This window comes from Melanostigma gelatinosum, assembly GCF_949748355.1.
Source record: "Melanostigma gelatinosum genome assembly, chromosome: 6".
NCBI classification, from domain to species: domain Eukaryota; kingdom Metazoa; phylum Chordata; class Actinopteri; order Perciformes; family Zoarcidae; genus Melanostigma; species Melanostigma gelatinosum.
Genome location: NC_136639.1, coordinates 21,172,026 through 21,191,837, shown reverse-complemented (window position 1 = coordinate 21,191,837; position 19,812 = coordinate 21,172,026). Strand labels below are relative to the sequence as shown.

At 42.3% G+C, this 19,812-nt stretch overlaps 4 protein-coding genes across 4 annotated transcripts; 3 read left to right on the top strand and 1 right to left on the bottom strand.

Annotated features, from left to right (window-relative positions):
- Positions 1–1,480: 1,480 nt before the first annotated feature.
- znf366 (zinc finger protein 366) lies at positions 1,481–9,225 on the bottom strand (the record flags this gene model as incomplete). Its single annotated transcript, XM_079270673.1, is given in 8 exon segments — positions 1,481–2,517; positions 2,608–2,782; positions 4,578–4,769; positions 5,353–5,503; positions 5,736–5,903; positions 5,991–7,007; positions 9,151–9,161; positions 9,163–9,225. Coding segments are annotated over 8 exon segments (2,304 nt in total). The 3' UTR covers positions 1,481–1,990.
- A 2,154-nt stretch (positions 9,226–11,379) lies between these two features.
- Positions 11,380–13,030, top strand: oxt (oxytocin; the record flags this gene model as incomplete). The annotated part of the gene is made up of 3 exons (XM_079270417.1): positions 11,380–11,499; positions 11,904–12,108; positions 12,885–13,030. The coding sequence occupies 3 exons, from the start codon at positions 11,380–11,382 to the stop codon at positions 13,028–13,030; spliced, it is 471 nt and encodes a 156-aa protein (XP_079126543.1).
- Positions 13,031–14,374: 1,344 nt separating this feature from the next.
- LOC306778755 (fatty acid-binding protein, liver-type-like) lies at positions 14,375–15,269 on the top strand. The gene is made up of 4 exons (XM_079270418.1): positions 14,375–14,482; positions 14,694–14,866; positions 14,954–15,046; positions 15,132–15,269. Exons 1-4 carry the CDS (start codon positions 14,416–14,418, stop codon positions 15,180–15,182), a joined length of 384 nt encoding a protein of 127 aa, XP_079126544.1. The 5' UTR covers positions 14,375–14,415; the 3' UTR covers positions 15,183–15,269.
- A 1,953-nt stretch (positions 15,270–17,222) lies between these two features.
- On the top strand, positions 17,223–18,102 carry LOC306778756 (fatty acid-binding protein, liver-type; the record flags this gene model as incomplete). Its single annotated transcript, XM_079270419.1, has 4 exons — positions 17,223–17,406; positions 17,616–17,788; positions 17,876–17,968; positions 18,052–18,102. Exons 1-4 carry the CDS (start codon positions 17,340–17,342, stop codon positions 18,100–18,102), a joined length of 384 nt encoding a protein of 127 aa, XP_079126545.1. The 5' UTR covers positions 17,223–17,339.
- Positions 18,103–19,812: the final 1,710 nt, after the last annotated feature.

Sequence of the window (19,812 nt, the reverse complement as noted above, 5' to 3'; positions counted from 1 at the left end):
GTTGAAAACAAACAGCATATAAATTATGCTTATTCTTCGCCTCTAGTGTAGTATAAAAAACACAGAATGGCAAATGCATATAAAGAATATGGCCTTAATTACGAAACAATTGTAAAACAGAGGTTTAAGTCTTTTTTAGATGTGTTTAAGGCCAACCACAGCGCGTGAACTTTAGTTACAGCTTTGTTTGAGTTTAAATGATTTTATTAATCTCTGTGCGGTGCCTAAAATGACTGATTCATAAATCAGAATTTGTCTTCTTCCTAATGATACTATCTTTCCATCTTGTAACGGTTATGATTGTTGTGTGTTTGCAAAGCAGAACAATCAACTGCTTCTCACCACAGGACTCATGTTCCCATCGGTACCTGTTCTCCTGTGTGTCTGGGTCTTTTGCATTGTCGTGATCTCGAACGTTTCGGTTCGTTAAAAACACACAGGAGGGATAGAATTACCCTGTGAAACGCCATCCTTCCTGAAGTCTCTGTGGTGTGGTGTTTATGTACATGTTGTTCCCCAGTGATTGCACAACATGATGCTGCTGAGAGGAGCTGATTCCAGATCGTTGATAATAAACTGTGGGCTCCTCTCCGAGCCAGTGGTCTGGATTTGAAACGTGTAGGTGAGGAAAGGAAAGGAGAGGAGGATGTGAGGACTTCCTCAAACTGTTTGCAGTTTCGCCCTGCAGGACGCGGTGGTCGTCATTGGTAGAAATGGAGAAGCTGCTGTTCTGCATTTCATCTGACAAGAAATGGCTCGGTGTTTACCTGAACTGGCACAACGGGGTGAGGTATAATGTGACACCACAGCCCAGTGAGCTCAGTGCTGTTCTGAAACAAAGTGAATAAATGATCTGCTAAATTACTTCATGAAAGAGAACAAAAGATGCACTGTATGATAATGTGTCTTATTTGTCATAAAACAACTCTTTCATTCTAGGAGACTTCTGTTTTCAGTGAGGCTTCTGCAATGAGCAGAAACAATGCTTTATTCGGAGTCATACAGACATTTGAAGCCTTTGTCTGGGACACCCACTGTGTCCGTCACTTCTGTTTGATCACAACCTAAAAGAGAGAATGGGAGAGGTGTTTTCTCTTCCTCTTCCTCTGCTTTGAAAGAGAAGCAGGAGGAGAAAGGCAAGCCTCTTGCTTGGTAAAGTACGTGTCAGACGGAGAAGGTTGACGATCAACGGCCGTTTTTATATTCTTTAAAAAGCGGTCGTGTTTATAGGGCGTCTAAAAGAACAAACAGCAGATTTCATTTAACGGGTTCATGCGTCCAAGCTTTTATTTTTGCATTAGCAGTATCACATCCAGATGATTTCACCATTACACTGCCATACAATTAAAACATGTAGATTAAAAAAATTATACATGAGACATAAAAAACGAAATCACAGTTTATTTCATAAAGACACCAGAGATTTGAGAAAATCAAGCTTTGTCATATCTGTATCTGTTAAAAACACAATGTCCCACAAACAAACAAAACAAAATAACCCCAACACAAGCCCAATTTTAGATTTTGACATCATAGATTTATACATTTAAAAGACAGTCAAAGTTAAGCAAAATTGCATATTTCAGTCAATATTGCAAAATGATTTGTAAAAAAAACCTTTCAAAAAATAATCATACACTCATAAATGCACATTAACCCTCTGTCAGTGACTATTAATCAGTGTATGATATGTTCTGTACATGCATTATGCTTCACAGCTTTGTATTTCAGTCGCTTCATTGTTAATAACCATGATATGTTCATCTTTCTTTTTTGGTTCTAAGCTACTCAACCACATAATCTAGTTTCAGTTAGACACAGACACACTTTACTTCACTTTCCTGTCAAAAAAAAAAACAGTCTTCCCTAAAACCTGCATCTTCTTCTCACTCGTTGTCTAACCGTTACTACTCTTCTTCATTCCGTGGACCCGTAACTCCTAATTAATTCACATATACGCGAGCGATTCATTATTCCACCTGTCTCTGATCTACTCTGGTTCCTCTCTGCTTGCTGCGTCACAAAAGTCGTCCATCTGCTGTTTGCTTTGCTCTGGCTCGTCTCGCTCTTGGTGATCTACTTCTAGTTCTGCCATCTCGGACGTCTCTTCCGACTGTAAGGGGTGCGCCTGGTCACCTCTGGGATCTCCAGCGTGTCCCTCTGCTGCTGCCTTCCTCTTTCCCTCTAAACTCTGCTGACACATTTCTTTCTGCTTCTCTTCCGGCCTTAGCTCAGCCGGAGACCCCTGCCCTCTCTCCTCCAGCTCAGCCATGTACTGGTCCTCGCCTGCTGGTTCATGTTGGTCCACCTCGGGGCTGTACTGGCTCCTTCTGTACAAACTCTCCTCATCCTCCTCCTGACACGAGCTTCCAGGGACGCTCTCGCCATCCGACTGGGAGAGACGGAGGCCGGGCAGGCCCGGGGGCTTCTGGGAAAGGTCAAACGGTTCCTCTTGGCTGAAGCGGGTGAGGAGGCCCATGGGAGTGGACATGCAGAATCGCCCTCTTCGCCGAAACACTGAAGTCAGAGAAATGATTGATCACATCGAGCAACTTTTGCGGCAAACAAAGAGAATCAATAATCCATCCACAGCATGTGTATGCTTACATCTTTCATCCAGCCCTCTGTCCATGACGCCGTGTTTGACCTTCATGTGTCTGGTGAGGTTTCCCTTCAGCGTGAACTTGCTCGGGCAGTAAAGGCATTTGAAGGGTTTGCTGTCTGAGTGGAGATGCATGTGGCCCATTAGATTGTGCATCCTGTTGAACTGCTTACCACAAAGCTGAGAGACAAAGGGAGAAAAGTATGTGGAGCTATATAAGCAACTTCAAATTTCTACATGGCTCACGTAACATTCAGCTGAGCACTGCAGCAGCTTCCTGTGTTCTCCGCTGGTGATAGCGCTTTTCCCCGTTTCCAGTCTTTATGCTAAGCTAAGCTAATTAGCTGCTGGTTCAAGCTACACATTTCCCATACAGACGTGAGAGTGGTATCATTTCATCTAACTACCGCCCAGAAAGCGTTTTCAGACTTGCCCTTTTCAAAGTGTGCTATCGTAACACATTATTACGTATTGATGATTGGTTGTGGTGCGGCTCATTTTGACTACTTTATATACCATTTTAGTCAATGAGAAATGATCATATTAAGGCTCATTATATGTTTTGTATAACAAACTTATATCTGTGTATAAAGTAGCATAAAGTAACTAGTAACTCTGGCTGGCGGATAAATGTAGCTGAGTGAATAAAAATTAATTTTTTTCCTTCTGAAATGCAGTAGAGTAGAAATAAAAAGTAGCACAAAATGGTAATGCTCAAGTGAAGCACCAGCAAAATAGCATGCAAACACTACTTGATTACTTTCCTCCACTGACTGTCGTAAACACTATTCTGGGAAATAAAAACAATAGGCCAACACCATCCACCTATTGTTTTTCTTTCTCTGTCAAATGTCCTTTGTTAGATTTGCGCAGACTGAGCTACGCAATCATGAATGAATGTGCAGGCAGTCAGATATACAAAGGCACACACCCTTTCTCCCTCCTCCTGTCCTTGTTTTCCTCCTTTCCTCTTTGTATTCCCTGTCTCACTCTCACTCCCTGACACACACACACACACACACACACGCACAAGAAAAAAAGAAAGAGAGAGGAAGCAACATCGAGACAGGGCCAGGAGGAGAACAGGGAAGGGCAAGTCCTGCGCTGTCCTTCCTCTGCATTCTTTTTTATTAGGGTGGTCCTTTCCTCCAGGAGGAGAGAGGGACTGTAAGCTGTCCAAGAGGACCGTGAGAAAACAGGAAGCTCCCTCCAGCAGCAGAGAAAGCAAGATGAAATCTATTTGAGGGCCCTGTTCTCCGGGGAGGCTGGGGGGCCATTGTTAGAGAGGCAGTTTGTGCGGCGATATCCTTCCTATGGACAAGGAGGCTCCTCCTGCCAAAAGCCTCTCCGCTATCTGGTCATCGTCTCAGTCCAGACTCTCCAGAAAAGTGGAGAAATCCTTAAATAGCAGCTACCACTGAATATTAAAGGTGCTTGGCTGTGATTATCAATGAATACACATTGGTTAATTAAGTTTTCAATAAAGGTAGCACCTGGAGTCTCAATGCCTATATCCTAACCCCTCACAGCACTAAATATTAAAGGAGTAGCATGTTGTGAAATACACTTATTTGCTTTCTTGCCGAGAGTGAGATGAAAAAAATAAATAGCATTATTATGTCAGACACTTAAAATCAAGTTAAATATTTTTACACATTAAGATTAACCAGCAGAAAGACTGGAAAGAAGGGGAAAGAGCTAGCCTGGCTCTGTCCAAAGGTAGAAATATCTGCCACATAACCCCCGTAACACCACAAGTATTGAGTTTACAGTTGGATTTTTGCATGAATTTAACGAATTGAGGTGCTGATAGGTGTGTTTTGTTGCCTTTGGACGGAGCTAAGCTCGGTGATTACCCCTGTTTCTAGTATCTATGCTAAGCTAATCTAACTATGTGTGCTAACTATTCCGTTCCTCGTGAGCGAAAGAGGAGTTGAAGGCCAAAACAAGATGCAAAAAGCCAACCAAAACCAACCTTGCATTTATAGGGCTTGATGTCCGAGTGGACGATCATGTGAGCCTTCAGAGTCTGTTTTTGGACAAAACTCTTGAAGCACATCTGGCACTGATAGGCCCGTATGTTGGTGTGGATGAGGACGTGGCGCTTCATGTTTGCCAACAGGGTGAACTCACGACCACAGATGCGACACTTGTGCTCCTTCACCCCCTGAAGAACGAGAGAATGTAGAGACAGCGGCGTGAGAAATGTGGTCAACAGTCCGTCTGCTGCTTAAAATCTTAGCTTAGTTTGATCTTTATTTTAACATCTTTATTCCATTTTTTTGTGGCGATCCCAAAGTTTCCAAAGATACCAAACATTTATTTTGTGTATGAAATATGTATAAAATGACAACTAGAGATCAGAAGTATTGGGTTTCAATATGTAACTCAGTGTAAACATCGTACTGCTTCACATACTTGATACGTCAAACAGTGTGGAATCACGTTTTTATGAGCCTAATGTGGGAATAAAGATGGAAACTGGATGTTAAGGGGTTAAAAATAGCTTCAGAAGCAAGAATTTAAGGGAAAATTGCTTTGAGACAGTTGCCAAAACAACCTGTTGGGCTAAGGTCCAAAATATTGGTGCCATCACTATCAGAAATGGGCACAAGGAATAATGGAAATGTCTTGATTTGACAGCAAAATTAATATCTGTTTGTTGCCAAAAATCCACGGCATTGCCTCCAACGGCTGTCAAAAAAATGACAAAATGCTGTCTTTATATTTGTCCTCCTAATTAAACCTACTTTGTGAGTGAGCGTGTGCTGTTTCAAGTGGTGTGACTGGATGAACTCCATCCCACACTCGCTGCAGATATACGGTCTGATGTCTTTGTGTTTCATCATGTGGTTCTGAAGCTGGCTCGGGTACTGGAACGTCTTCTGGCACTCTGCACACCTGCAGGAACAACATGTAGCCTATACGGTTAACCTCTTTATTGAGACAAATACAGATCTTAACTGTTAAAGCGGTCGTTCAACATTTCGGGACATGTGTTTGCTTTCTGAAATAGATGAGAAGATCGATACCACTCTCTAATGTTTGTACGGCAAATATGAAGCTCCAGCTAGCAACCTGTTGATATTTCCTATGATATTTCAGCAAAGGGAAGAACCAGTTTTGTGCTCACCTGTACAAGGTGGGGCCGCGATGGGCGGTCAGGTGCCTCTTCAGCTGGGTCAGCGTGGGGAAATCCAGCCCGCACTCCACACAAACGTTCTCCTGTCCTTTGTCGTGCTTCAGCTCGTGAGCGCGAAGCTCACTGGGGTAAGCAAAGCCTCTACCGCACACACTGCAGCTGGAGGGGCGGGCAAAGTGTGTGAAAGATCAGCTTCAAAAGAGGACAGTTGAAAATAAACAAAAACAGCTGCAGTAAAACATCTACCTGTATGGCTTAACATCGCTGTGCTGCATCATGTGTCTCTTCAGGTGGCTGGTCTGAGTGAAGGCCTTGTGGCACACCTGGCACTTGTGGGGCCTCATGCCCTGGTGGGTGAGCAGGTGTGTGTGCAGGTGGCTCAGCTGCTTAAACAGCTTCCCACACAGGTGGCATCCATGTGGCTTGATGCCGTTGTGCCCCAGGATGTGCGTTACCAGGTTGTACTTGGAGGTGTAGGACTTCTCACACATGCGACACTTCCATCTCTTCTGGCCTCCACCCACGTCTACATAATAACTGTCATCCACATGGACGTTGAGGCCGAGCTTTTCAGCACTGGTTGTCCCACCCCGAGGGGGTCCTTCATGGCCGCGATGCCCGGGGCGGAGGTCCTCTCTTGGGTAGAAAGAACCAGGGGAGCGGTGTATGACGGGGCCGGGCATGAAGAAAGGGTATGGGAAGAGGCCGTGGTGGAGAGGTGGGAAGTAGGGAGGGTGGAGGAGGAGAGGAGAGGGAGGCCAAACAGGGGAAGGACTGAGAGGCTCCTGTTTCACCTGTACAGGTAGATTCATACCTGGTGATCTGTGATGAAGATGCAGTGTGTTTAGCTCGATCATACTGGGGATGGGCTTAGGAGATGGGGAGGGAATGGGGCGAGGTGGGAGGGAGAAGGGGATGTGAGAGAGGTGCACCGTCTTCTTGCTTTTGTCTGCCTCCTCGACTCCTCTGTCGGGAGATTCACCTCTTTGGCCGTCCATTTTGAGAGGAGTTCTTTTGCGTTTTTGGGATCCTTCCCTTTGGGTGTAACCCGGACCAAGAAAGAAGGCGGGGGGGCTGAACGCGCCATAGTTGTCTTTGCTTGGTGATGTGTTGGGGTATCTGGGAGGGGAGAATTTGGGGGGCTTAATGTAGAGTGGAGGTGGGCTTAGGTAGAAACTCAGATGAGATACTTGTCTTTGCTCATCTCTGAGTAGTGGCCTTCTTGCTGGTGAGAAACTCACTCTGTCCATTTCCATATTCTCTCTGCATTAGAAAGAGTGCAAGAAGTGGTTACAGTGGAGGAAGTATTCAGATCCTTCAATAGACGTAGCAATACCACTGTCTAAAAGTACTCTGTGAAGTATGTATATAGTAAGTAAAAGTACTCGTTCTGCAGGAAAAGAGCTCCAAGGCTGATATAGTATAATATATGACAGCATTAGATTATTTACTGTTGACGCTAATGTCGAGCTAGTTTTATAAGGGAAATGCCTCTTTGATAAAGGGTCCCTTTTTCGGTCAAAAGTTAGGAATCACGGATTTAATCTTTAACAATTGTATATTTCAAGATCATCACATGTCTTGTTATTTAAAAACTTAATCTGAAAACTGAATTATAGCTTTTTGTTACATAAAAAGTACAGTGGAAGGGGAGATATCAGTGGAAGGTATCATAAAACAGAAATACTAAAGTGAAGTACAAGTGCCTCAAAACAGAGTGAGGTTTCTCCAAAGATTCTGTATCTGGCTTCTTTTTCTGATGTGAAACTCTGAAGGTTTCACTGAAGGTATGTAACTGAGCACACAAACAGTCTTGTGTGGACACCCACACCTTTCAGTGTTCAACCTGAAACCTTTCACTTCTTTTTTTCTCACAGATCTCCTCCTCTCCTGAAAGTAGGAAGTTATCTGTGAAACGTTCACCTCTACCTCCCGCACACTTATCGCTTCTCCATGTCCTTTTTTCTCTGCTCTGTTTATCTTCTTGTTTTGTTTTTTTGTTGCGCTGATAGCCAGGAAGAACTTCCCCTTTTCTCCTCCACTGACATACGTGATGTTTTAATCTGTATCTCTGTGAGCAGCCTGAAGTCAGTAGTCGATTAGATAACTGATACTTTTAAAACTGTGAAATGTTTAAGATGTCATAGCTATGAATAACATCTCCACTGCATCGTGTATGTGCATACTTTCGTGTAGATGATGGCCATCTGTGAAAAGATGACGCTGAAGGGAACTGTCTTACTTCTGCATGACATCTGAAATGTGCTTAGCAATATATTCTCTTCCTGTAAATAGCTCAGTGCTTATCAATGACAAACTACTGAGATCCATATCAATGCACTGAAGCACAGTTCTACTTTACTGTCTGCTACATGTTGTATGTATCGCTGTTGGTTGTTGCAAATGCTGCAACTACACTCTCTATACCACAATGCGCACAAAATACGGATTATTTTCAATGTCGATTCATCTGCAGATCTCAAATAATCGTTTCATTGTTTGGTCATTGTTACAATTTCTCAAAATCCAAAGAGACAACTTGGCATTAATGTCTTGTTTTGTCTGACGAAAACCTCAAAGAAATGCAAAGAAAGCTGCAGATTCTTATTTAGATGCTGAAAAATTGAATATTTCGATTTTATCACTTGAAAAATGCTTTAATCGATTGATCTATTACCATGATAGTACATGTTCTGTCGATTCGCTGATAAATTCATCGACTATTTCAGCGATGCATCCAGATTCACATACTGCCTGTATGTGCACAATATGATGATGACAACAAGTGAGGATGATGAAGTTTGGGGAAATCATGTGATGAAGATCAGTGCAGAGATTACAGATAAATTGGCATTTCACACAGTTCAGTGTCACACAAAAACAAAAAAACATCTCTCTTATAACAAGGAATATCACTCCATGTCAATAAATCATGGAAATACAAGTTACACAAGTACTTGAATGTAAATGAATGACATACAGAAAACATAGAATGCAAGAAGAATGTTATTCTGCCTCTTCCAAAGATTCTGCAACACTTTCAGATGCACACTGACATTTTCAATGATTCCCTTCCAGTCTGTTTCAAACGCTCCCCTAGTTATGAAGCTGGTCTTTTATCCTCTTCACTTTCTCCCACTGAAGGTGAAGCGTGCAGAGACCCCGGACTACACTTTGCCACACCGTGCATTCCAAACAATCCATTAAAAGCTGAAGCCCCTCCTCATATGCCAGCCAGTGCCTTGGAAGTGTGTGTTTGTGTGAGGCTGCAGCGAATTCTTGATGTGTGTGTGTGTGTGTGTGTGTGTGTGTGTGTGTGTGTGGAAACTCACCAGCTGAGTGTAGCAGAGTGTGTTTTCTGTGATGCTGTTTGGCTGAAGTGCTGCTGCAGCTGCTGCTGTTGTACCTGTACCTGCGTTTCTCTCCCTCCTGCTCGCACTGCAACTCTCCTGACAATGAGCCGCCCGTCCACGGATAGCATTTGAAGTGACTTAAGAAAGAGAACAGGAACAATCACTTTGTTCTCATTTTTCAGATGAGTACCTTCGGAGAGAAGGAAGGAAGGGAGGGGAGAGGAAGTCAACAAGCCGAGTGCCTTCCTGCAGAAAAATAAGGAAACACTAGATAGACATCTCCATTTCTCTATGAAATAGGGATTTTTGCACAGCTTTCGGAGGAATGGCGAGATGTAATGTTGCAGAAGGAAACAATGCAGTTTGAATGTTTAGCAGCTGTGAAGTGGAGCGATGGAAGAGGATCTCAGTCTGTCTCTGAACACAGCTTATAGAAGTGCATGTTAGGAATGATTGATTTCACACATAAGACTGAATTAAATCTTTCGTTTTAGATGGAATTGATTTCAAGCACTGAAAGTATTTCAGGTATTTTAGGTTGCAGCAGATAAAGTTGATGGTCAGTCAGTTGTGGTGCATATTGTTTATCATAGGGGCTTAACGTAGAGAAACACCACCTCCGTGAAACATTTGGTGTTAAGTTCTTCTTTCTTTCTTCTCTCGATATATGGTCATTTTTGTTCCTGTTATTTTGTCCACCCCAGCATAAGCATGACAGATAGAAACAGTAACAGATGAAGGAAAATGAATGCATGGATAGGTTAAATGTGTCACCACAGCCACTAGGAGGCAAGAGTGGCCCATTGTCTGAGTGACACATGACAACAAATAAGAAAGTAATGTCAGTCCACGTCTCAATGTCCCTCTCCCCTCTCTTGGCAGAGAAGTTGGCAAACACAGACAATGTTTTGAATAAATTTTTAATCGAGATGAGGTGGCAGTTAGTGGATCAGGAGGGAGCGGCAGTAATTGAGCTCATATCATTGAAACGGGGAAACTGTCTTTTATGGGCTGTGGCCGATCATTAGCTGTGTTAATTAGCTCATAAGACCAATTAACCTCAGACCTGGACAATGTGGGCCTCAATTCCTGTGAGGAATTAAGGACTTTATTAACAGAAAGGAATATTTGTAGGTGTGTGTGTGTGTGTGTGTGTGTGTGTGTGTGTGTGTGTGTGTGTGTGTGTGTGTGTGTGTGTGTGTGTGCGTGTGTGTGTGTGTGTGTTTCCTCATCATTGTTTATGTTTTCTGCAGGCCGAGAGCAAAGATGAACTTCTTCTCATGACCTTTTTTTAAACCAGCTTTTTTCAACTTCCCCCATCTTCAATATTAATTTAAAGGAGACATAACACGCTCATTTCCAGGTTCATACGAGCATTTTTGGTTTCTACTAGAACACATTTATATGCTTTAACGTTCAACAAACGCTTTATTTTTCTCATACTGTCTGTCTGAATACACCTGTACGTCTGAAACGCGCCATTTTAGCGCATTTTGACAGAATTGCGTTGTTAGGCAACAGCTTGGGTCCATATTTACTTCCTGTCAGCTGACGTCATTCATCTCAACCGCAACCGGAAATAAACCGGGCCACATTTAGAAGGTTTAAGTTTAAAACTGTGAAATGGTCGATATATATTGTATAGCTCGTTTGAAGACAGTTTCTAACTGGCTTTGTGCATTTCTACATGGACTGAGCGTTTCAATGCTTTCACATCATTTATATAGCACTTAGACCTGCTTTATCATGTAATGTATCTCCTTTTAAAAAAATGATAGTTGTACTACACTCGTATCCACTCACGCTTCGAATAATTCCATCTCTCCATTCATTTCCTGACCTCTCTGACTTTCCTGTCATCTCCAACATGCATGGTCACGCACCACGAGCCCTCCTGTAATAACTCTCAATCGCAAGAAGGGATCCAGGCCACATAACTGCCTGGCCCTTTTGACCCGGGCGGCCTAGTGGTCAGCTTCATTTCCGGAGGTGATAGTAACTAAAATGGGCTCATTAAGGATCTCTAAGTGGCTTTTGGGTTTCTGTGTCACTCTCAGAAGAAGCTCTGGAGGTATATAAGACATGTGAGAGGCACCAAGAACAGAAGAAGCATTAGGAGCACCTGGAAGCAACACTTCAAATCAACCGCACCTGCATCAAGAGTGAGTTTTGTGAGTTTTGTTTCCGCAGATTAGTGTCTCGATTTTGTGGTCAGTGGATGTTTTGGTATATTGAGTGTAACTGGTTTCTTTTTTCCTCTTTCTTTCACTTTCTCAGCAGAAATGACTGGAGCTGCTGTGTCCGTGTGCGTACTTTTTCTCCTGTCTGTATGTTCAGCGTGTTACATCTCTAACTGTCCTATCGGTGGGAAGAGGTCGATCATGGATGCACCGCTGCGAAAGGTGAGCTGCTTTTACCAATATATATTGTAAAAAAATCATAAACTGACAACGGTCTGCTAGATTCAAAGAGTTTTTTTCATGTTGAGTCCATTTTATTCATATAGCCCAAAAGGGTTTTATGATCTACAACACCCTCTATTCTTACACCTTTGATGTAGACAAGGAACAACGATTAAATGTTGTTGGTTAAATGTCAAAGTACCTCTTAGAACAATTTCATTTGAATCAAACATCAAAAAAATCTGAGTTTGGACTGAAACGGTCATGCTCAAACAAGAAAAAAGGAATAGAAACATCAAATTTCACTGTAGGGACACATAGCTCACATTAAATGCTCTACACTGAGCTAAACTGCATCCACATAATTCTAAATAGCTCCAATAATCAATCAATTCCTCCTCCAGTGCATGTCGTGTGGCCCCGGCGACAGAGGCCACTGCTTCGGCCCCAGTATCTGCTGCGGGGAGGGCCTCGGCTGCCTGCTGGGCTCCCCGGAAACAGCTCACTGCGTGGAGGAGAACTACCTGCTCACCCCCTGCCATGCAGGAGGGAGACCCTGTGGATCTGAGGGAGGACGCTGCGCTGCTTCGGGACTCTGCTGTGATGCAGGTCAGGATGTCCTGAAGTATATTTGGGCAGTGGTGGAAGAAGTATTTCGAACTTTTACTTGAGTAAAAGTAGCCCTCTGTCAAAATAAAAGTCCTGCATTTAAAACTTTACTGAAGTGAGTAAAACTACAGCGGTATTATCAGCAACATTACCTTAAAGTAAGGCAAAATGGCTCCATCAGAGTTGTTCATTATACCATTAGATCGTAGTTACTGCATTGCATTACTATGTAAATGGCATTTTAATGTTGTAGCTGACAGCTGATTCTAGTTATTTCATACACTATTGGGTGGTTTAATAGACTGTATAACAATGTGTTAGGATAGATATGCTCATTAGTGGAATTTAAGATCTGAATCTGTAAAGCATCTGTAACTACTAACTATGTAGTGGAGTAAAGAGTACAATATTTCCTTCCGAAACGCAGTCGAGGAAAAGTACAAAGTGACATTAAACGAATCTCAAATTCTAAATGTACTTTGTTATTTTCCACCATACAGGATTGATTTATATGGTTTTCTAGTAGTTATTTTGTATTACAAGCTTTGTTTCAGCTAAGTGGAACAAATCACTGTGTGTACAATTAGCTAAGCAACACACTGTCTTTGCGGTTGACGTCACTGTGAACTTTTCTTCGATCGTTTGCCCTCTTGTTCTGAAATAGTTCACGGCCCTGGGTCAAAAAACCTGATAACAAAATATTGTAAAGTCTGCAATAACACACGACCAAGTCCTCAATGATAACCTTGTTTGTTTTTGTCTGAACCGTTTCACAGAAAGCTGCACCACAGACCAATCCTGCCTCGTCGAGGAGGAAGGAGACGACCAGACCGGCCAATTCGAAGGCAGCGACCCCAGTGACATCATCCTCAGGATCCTGCATCTGGCTGGCCTCAATTCTCCTCATCGAGTTCGCCAATGAGCTGCTGCTGACGGCAAGGTCTCATGGGAAACTCTTCAGCCGTAGAGACGACGTGGGACTTATAGTTGTCGTTCATATAGTTGTACCTCCATGTTTGTAATCGTTCCTTTCCCTGGAGTACTTCTGTAGAGTGCCTTTGTCAATATATTTTTATGTATGAAAAAAGGGATGAATATTGACAGTGTCATCTAGATATCTGCATGTTGAAATAAAGTTTTGAGAGAGTATTAAATATCGTGTCTTTTAATTACGAGCACCTTGAATAAAATTTGGCTGAAGTTTCAAACCCTCTGAATCGTTTTCTCTACGCGGCAAAGGATAAATCAGCTTAAAGCTTATCGGGCTGCAGTCTAACACTATACTCCACTATCACCAAACGTACAAAGCCCACAGCCGTCTTTATCTTTTCAGATGTTTTCATAATCCTGTAACAGTCCACTGTGAGTGAATCCAAAGGGTCCTCACATGACGATGTGTGTGTGTGTGTGTATGTGTGTGTTATCGTGGCAACTCATGTGACACAATATCACTGTTGCAACAGTGATGACGGTTATCTTGTATGGTAGTCACCTTTGATCCATTTTCTTTTTTTAAATTTAAGGTTTGACCACAAGCTCTGGGGTTTTGTTGTTTTAGAGGTGAACGCTGAAAAATGACTGAAACGACGAATTCCTTCAGGAACACTGACGACAGATGATTGACATTGTGTTTGATTGTATCACTTTATCACATTTTAGTCTGAGCTGTGAGAGCTCTGTTTTCTTATCTTGAACCTGGTGACCTGAGATTTGTTATGGAATATAGAGAACAGTTCACGCTGCGGAAAGCAGTGACAACTTGCAGCAGGTTTTTTTTACCAGGCTGCAAATATATGACAGCAATGATATGTCCAGTCAGCAGCTTTTAGGGTATGACTCATGTGATCAGATGTTTTACCTTGTATATATTTATTTAATGTCTTGTTTTAAATCGTCTTGTCTTAATGTTTTTATACACTTTTTAACTGTTGCTGCTGTACTGACTGATGAGTCGTCAACTTAATTTCGTTGTATGTTCGTACAATGACAACAAACATCCTTATCCTTATCGTTATGACTCATGTAATCAGATGTTGTGCCTTCGGATGACATCATTACATTTATTTTCTATGCGTGAACCCCAAGTAATGGGCACTTGTCCTCTCCTCTGCATGAAGACCAACTTAACTTTAGCGAAGTCACCGAGTACCTCTTTTATCTCTCCGTCCTCATCTGCAGGGGAGGATCCGGAAGTGGGCGGGAGTTGCCTTAATTTCAGACACCTGTGGTTAATGATTGCAGCCCTGGAGTTTGAGAGTATAAAACAGGCAGTCAACCACTTCTCTCTCACTGTCACTGTCTGAAACCATGTCGTTCTCTGGAAAGTACCAGCTGGAGTCTCAGGAGAACTTTGAGTCTTTCATGAAGGCCATTGGTGAGCTTACAACTCTCTTTCCTAACAGTCTTTTGACTAGAAGCTTTAAAAGTGTTTGCGTAGGGATTTTGAACTGGATTATTTGACAAAAAAGAAATTCGTAACATGAGAAATTTCTGCAATCAAATGGTTTTGCTGACTTGTCTAGTGATGTTTATCTTGTAATCACTGTAATGCGTGGTTTCTCAATCGGTTGCTTGTCTGTCTTGAGGTCTCCCTGATGAACTCATCCAGAAAGGCAAAGACATAAAGAGTATCTCTGAGATCGAGGAGGATGGTGACAACTTCAAAGTGACCGTCACCACCGGCTCAAAGATCCTCGTCAACGCCTTCAAGATAGGAGAAGAGGCAGAGCTGGAGACGCTCACTGGGGAGAAGGCCAAGGTAAGCCGTGGCACTAACTTTAAGGATGCAGAAACTTGAACTAATGTAGTCAAATTGCACATTGATCTTGTATTGTGTCTCTTTAAGGCGGTGGTCCAGCGTGATGGCAACAAGCTGACTGTTAGCCTGAAGGGAATTTTGTCTGTCACAGAACTGGTGGATGGAAACACAATTGTCAATGTGAGTAGACAACATGAGTTTTGTGACTTATTGAATGAATCTTAAAACATTTCTAATGTGACCTCTCTTTTTTTCCTCCCTCCAGACTATGACACTCGGCAGCATTGTGTACAAGAGGACGAGCAAACGCATGTAACTGTCTGCATATGGGATAATAAAAACAGTCCAATAACAAGCAGCACTATCTTGATTTCTGAGGACTTTTAGACGTTGCTTGTATTGTGTACTGGAACAAAAGCAGAGCCGTAAGATCATGGGACTGGATTCCTTTTGTGAGGGTGACTTGTTTAGAATTGTATAAAGGCCACTTTAACCTTGACTGCAGGATGACATGCGCTAATGATATGAGCATCATGTGCTAAGGGGGGGGGGGGGGAGTGAATCAATGTGCTTCTTTTTTTTAAGTCTGCTTACTCATTGCAGAACATGAAAAATTGTTTTAACGCTTCACACACAAGCCAACGAGATGAGCGTCTTAACCTATTTCAAAATGAACTGCCGCAATCAAACCACCCTTTTTCAAAATGGCACTTATGCAACAAAATGGTTCATTGGTACAATATGAATTATTTTGCAGAAACACACTAACGTCATACCAACCACTGCTGTCTTTTCATTTTTATTCCTCATACAGGTGCATTTCAGGAAAATCTGAATAAAACTCCTTTTTTTTTGGAATTGCGTGTTTTCACACAGAAATATAATTAAATAATCCTTTATTGTAAAATGCCTGCAATGGAAATTATGGTTTCGGACCTAGCTTCTGTTGGGGTCTGGCCGCATCACCTCCTCCACGTCACTTGAGGTCTTTCTAGTGCTAGAGGGTCACATTGATTTGTGTTCAATTAATGATTACTTGTATTTGTGTGTTGCCAATTCGAGGAGCATTCTGAATAAATTGTTCCCAAAATGTTGATTTCGCATACTGCTAAAACAGCCTGGGGTCAAATTGACTCCAAAGAACACTGTGTACAGGACTTTGAAAACATAATTTTATGTTTACCGAGTTGTCCCCATTAAATGAGTCATTAAATATGAAGCAAAACAAATGATGTCAATCATTTATTTGGATACGTTAAACATTGAATGTGGTCAAATTGACTCCAAAAGTAATAGGAGGGTTAAATGATAAAACATCAAACCCGACAATCAGGTTCAGGTTACTTTTATTTATACCCGTAGGTAGACTTGGTTTGCAAATAAGAGAGAGGCATCCATCTCGACAGACATTACAAACAGCACAGACAAGACAAACATGAAAGTACACAAGGCTAAAAATCTGTCTAAGTAAAATAAATAAGTACACGTTTCTACAGCATCTGTGCACTATGCTATGATTTGTTCACCTGCGTGATGGCTGCTGGAACAAAGCTGTTTTATACCGCTTTGTTCTGCACCGTGGGACCATATACCTCCGTTTAGAAGGAAGAAGCTGAAATTCCCTGTGCAAAGGGTGGGGGGAGTCCTTTAAAATGGAGCCGGTGATCCGTTGCAACTGTCTGGTGTACAAGGACTCCAGGCCAAGCTGTGACTCCCCAATCAGCCTGCTAGACCATTTCACAATTTGATACAGAGAGTTCCTGTTCTTTAAAGAGAGGTTTCCAAACCATGACACCAAAGTCATCAGGAATCAGGAATGAACAGCCTCACGTGACGAAATAAAATTATGATAAATGATGTAAAAAGTGTTTCATCTCTCCAGCTCCCTCTGACTTTAATTGTTTCCATAATAAAAGTTATTGAGGGAAACAGATTATGAAAACACAAATCTTTCTAATGAAGAAAGTTGTTTGTGGTCCTTTTGTTGTTCAGTCTACAATGAACATTTATTTAAACCAGATGTTGAATCAGAAAACGAATCAAATATAAACAAGTTTAATCTGTGATCCGTCTTCACTGTTTACATGTTGAAAAAAATCTCATCAGTCCGATCGGCTGCAGCGTCCAATCACATGACAGATGAACAATGAGGGGGCGTATCGGCCGTTAAAAGACTTCCTGTAAGTCTGTTCTCGTGGCTCCTCCACCCTCGCTCCTCGACCCTCGCTCCTCGACCCTCGCTGCTTGAACTTCCGGTTCAAGCGAGGATCGAGGAGCGAGGAAATGAGAATTAAGAGACTTGGGATGTACCCTTGGTATGTACCCTCTCCGTCCTCATCTGCAGGGGAGGATCCGGAAGTGGGCGGGAGTTGCCTTAATTTCAGACACCTGTGGTTAATGATTGCAGCCCTGGAGTTTGAGAGTATAAAACAGGCAGTCAACCACTTCTCTGTCACTGTCACTGTCTGAAACCATGTCGTTCTCTGGAAAGTACCAGCTGGAGTCTCAGGAGAACTTTGAGTCTTTCATGAAGGCCATTGGTGAGATTACAACTCTCTTTCCTCACGTTCTTTTGACTAGAAGCTTTAAGTGTTTGCGTAGGGATTTTGAACTGGATTATTTGACAAAAAAGAAATTCGTAACATGAGAAATTTCTGCAATCAAATGGTTTTGCTGACTTGTCTAGCGATGTTTATCTTGTAATCACTGTAATGCGTGGTTTCTCAATCGGTTGCTTGTCTGTCTTGAGGTCTCCCTGATGAACTCATCCAGAAAGGCAAAGACATAAAGAGTATCTCTGAGATCGAGGAGGATGGTGACAACTTCAAAGTGACCGTCACCACCGGCTCAAAGATCCTCGTCAACGCCTTCAAGATAGGAGAAGAGGCAGAGCTGGAGACGCTCACTGGGGAGAAGGCCAAGGTAAGCCGTGGCACTAACTTTAAGGATGCAGAAACTTGAACTAATGTAGTCAAATTGCACATTGATCTTGTATTGTGTCTCTTTAAGGCGGTGGTCCAGCGTGATGGCAACAAGCTGACTGTTAGCCTGAAGGGAATTGAGTCTGTCACAGAACTGGTGGATGGAAACACAATTGTCAATGTGAGTAGACAACATGAGTTTTGTGACCTATTGAATGAATCTTAAAACATTTCTAATGTGACTTCTCTTTTTTTTCCTCCCAGACTATGACTCTCGGCAGCATTGTGTACAAGAGGACGAGCAAACGCATGTAACTGTCTGCATATGGGATAATAAAAACAGTCAAATAACAAGCAGCACTATCTTGATTTCTGAGGACTTTTAGAAATTGCTTGTTGCTTGCAATGTGTACTGGAACAAAGGGAGAGCTGTAAGATCATGGGACTGGATGCCTTTTGTGAGGGTGAAAATCGGAATGAAACGCTTTCTTTTCAAGAAAAGCTACGAAAGAACCAACTTTGGCGGAGATGAAGTAAAACAGATGAAGCTGAGGTAGCATCCTTCATTCAACAGCTACAGACGTCTGGCAAACTGCACGGCTACAGATGGATGCACCAGGAATGTTGGATGGCCGGGATAATTGCCGACAGATAAACTGTGCGTCAATTGATGGCCGGGAATGGGGTAGATCTGTGGGCCCGGAACAGTTTAAGACGACGTATGCATGTCAGCCGTGGCCCAAACTATGTATGGCATATAGATGAGTACGACAAATTAAAGCCTTGTGGAATATGTCTCAGTGGTGGCATAGATGGCTTCTGTAGAAAAATGGCATGGCTAGAGGCATATAAAACCAACTTTCTGCTCTGCTACGCCTCAGTTAGTCAAAATTGAGACTGTATCTCATGAGAAAGTAAGTTGAAATTGAGATAACAGGATCTTTATTTTTTTCCTCTGTGCGGAAATGGGCTTCCATACAGCCCTGACCCAGCATGGAAAAGGATGGAGTTTTGTAGTTTGACGACACGCGCTGGGGTTTTTTTTTGTTTTGTTTTTGGTGGTAAATGCTGAAATGACAAACACAGCAGGTTGACTAATTCCTTCAGGAACACTGACAGATGATTGACAGTTTGCTTGTATCACATTTTAGTCTGAGCTGTGAGGGCTCTGTTTTCTTATCGTGAACCTGGTGACCTGAGTAAAGTATCAGTTATGAAATATAGAGAACAGTTCACGCTGCGTAAAGCAGTGACAACTTGCAGCAGGTTTTTTACCAGGCTGCAAATATATTGTTCAATCATATGTATGCATTTTATGTTTATCAGGACACTGAATATAAAACAACCTCCTTTTGTTGTTAACCTAAACTGAAGGGCGACTGTGGCTAAGTGGATAGCAGGGCCATCTTTCAATCAGAGGGTCAGCGGTTCAAGCTCCGGCTCTGCTAGTCTCATGTTGATGTGTCCTTGAGCAAGACACTTAACCCCAAAATTGCTCCCGTAGTTGTGCCTACGGTGTAGAAATGTGATAGACTCTGAATTGTAAGTCGCTTTGGATAAAAGCGTCTGCTAAATGACGAATGTAAAAGTAATGTACGGGCAACTTATCGTTATCTTTTTTTTTTTAATTGCATTTATTTTTTTGCTGTGATCTGTGAAACTTTAAACTTTTTTTCGATAAAAACAGTTTTCCCCGTTTGAGGAAAAAAGAAGAGGAAATGTTTCCCCTGATATGCCCCGATTGCTTGCAGGCAAAATAGATTTTTAGCATTCAGCTCTCGGAGAAGAACATTTTCTCTAAAACTTCAGCTTCTGTGAAACTGAGAGGTGCGCTGAAAAAGACAAGAAAAGAAGTGTATCGAACAAAGGACAGAAGAAAATATGACAGAGTTGGCTAAAGGAGAGACAAAAGGGAGGAAAATGGAGTGAAAAGGGATGAAAAGAAGGAACAGAAAGTGGAGGAAGGAAGAGGGAAAGCAGCCAAATGAAACCTGACAGCAATGATATGTCCAGTCAGCAGCTTTT

What these genes read in the sequence shown, in the direction of transcription:
- LOC306778755 (XM_079270418.1), top strand. Translation starts at nt 14,416, where the DNA reads ATGTCGTTCTCTGGAAAGTACCAGCTGGAGTCTCAGGAGAACTTTGAG. An exon ending in GTCTTTCATGAAGGCCATTG is followed by an intron (nt 14,483 to 14,693) that starts GTGAGCTTACAA and finishes GTCTGTCTTGAG; the next exon opens with GTCTCCCTGATGAACTCATC. An exon ending in TCACTGGGGAGAAGGCCAAG is followed by an intron (nt 14,867 to 14,953) that starts GTAAGCCGTGGC and finishes TGTCTCTTTAAG; the next exon opens with GCGGTGGTCCAGCGTGATGG.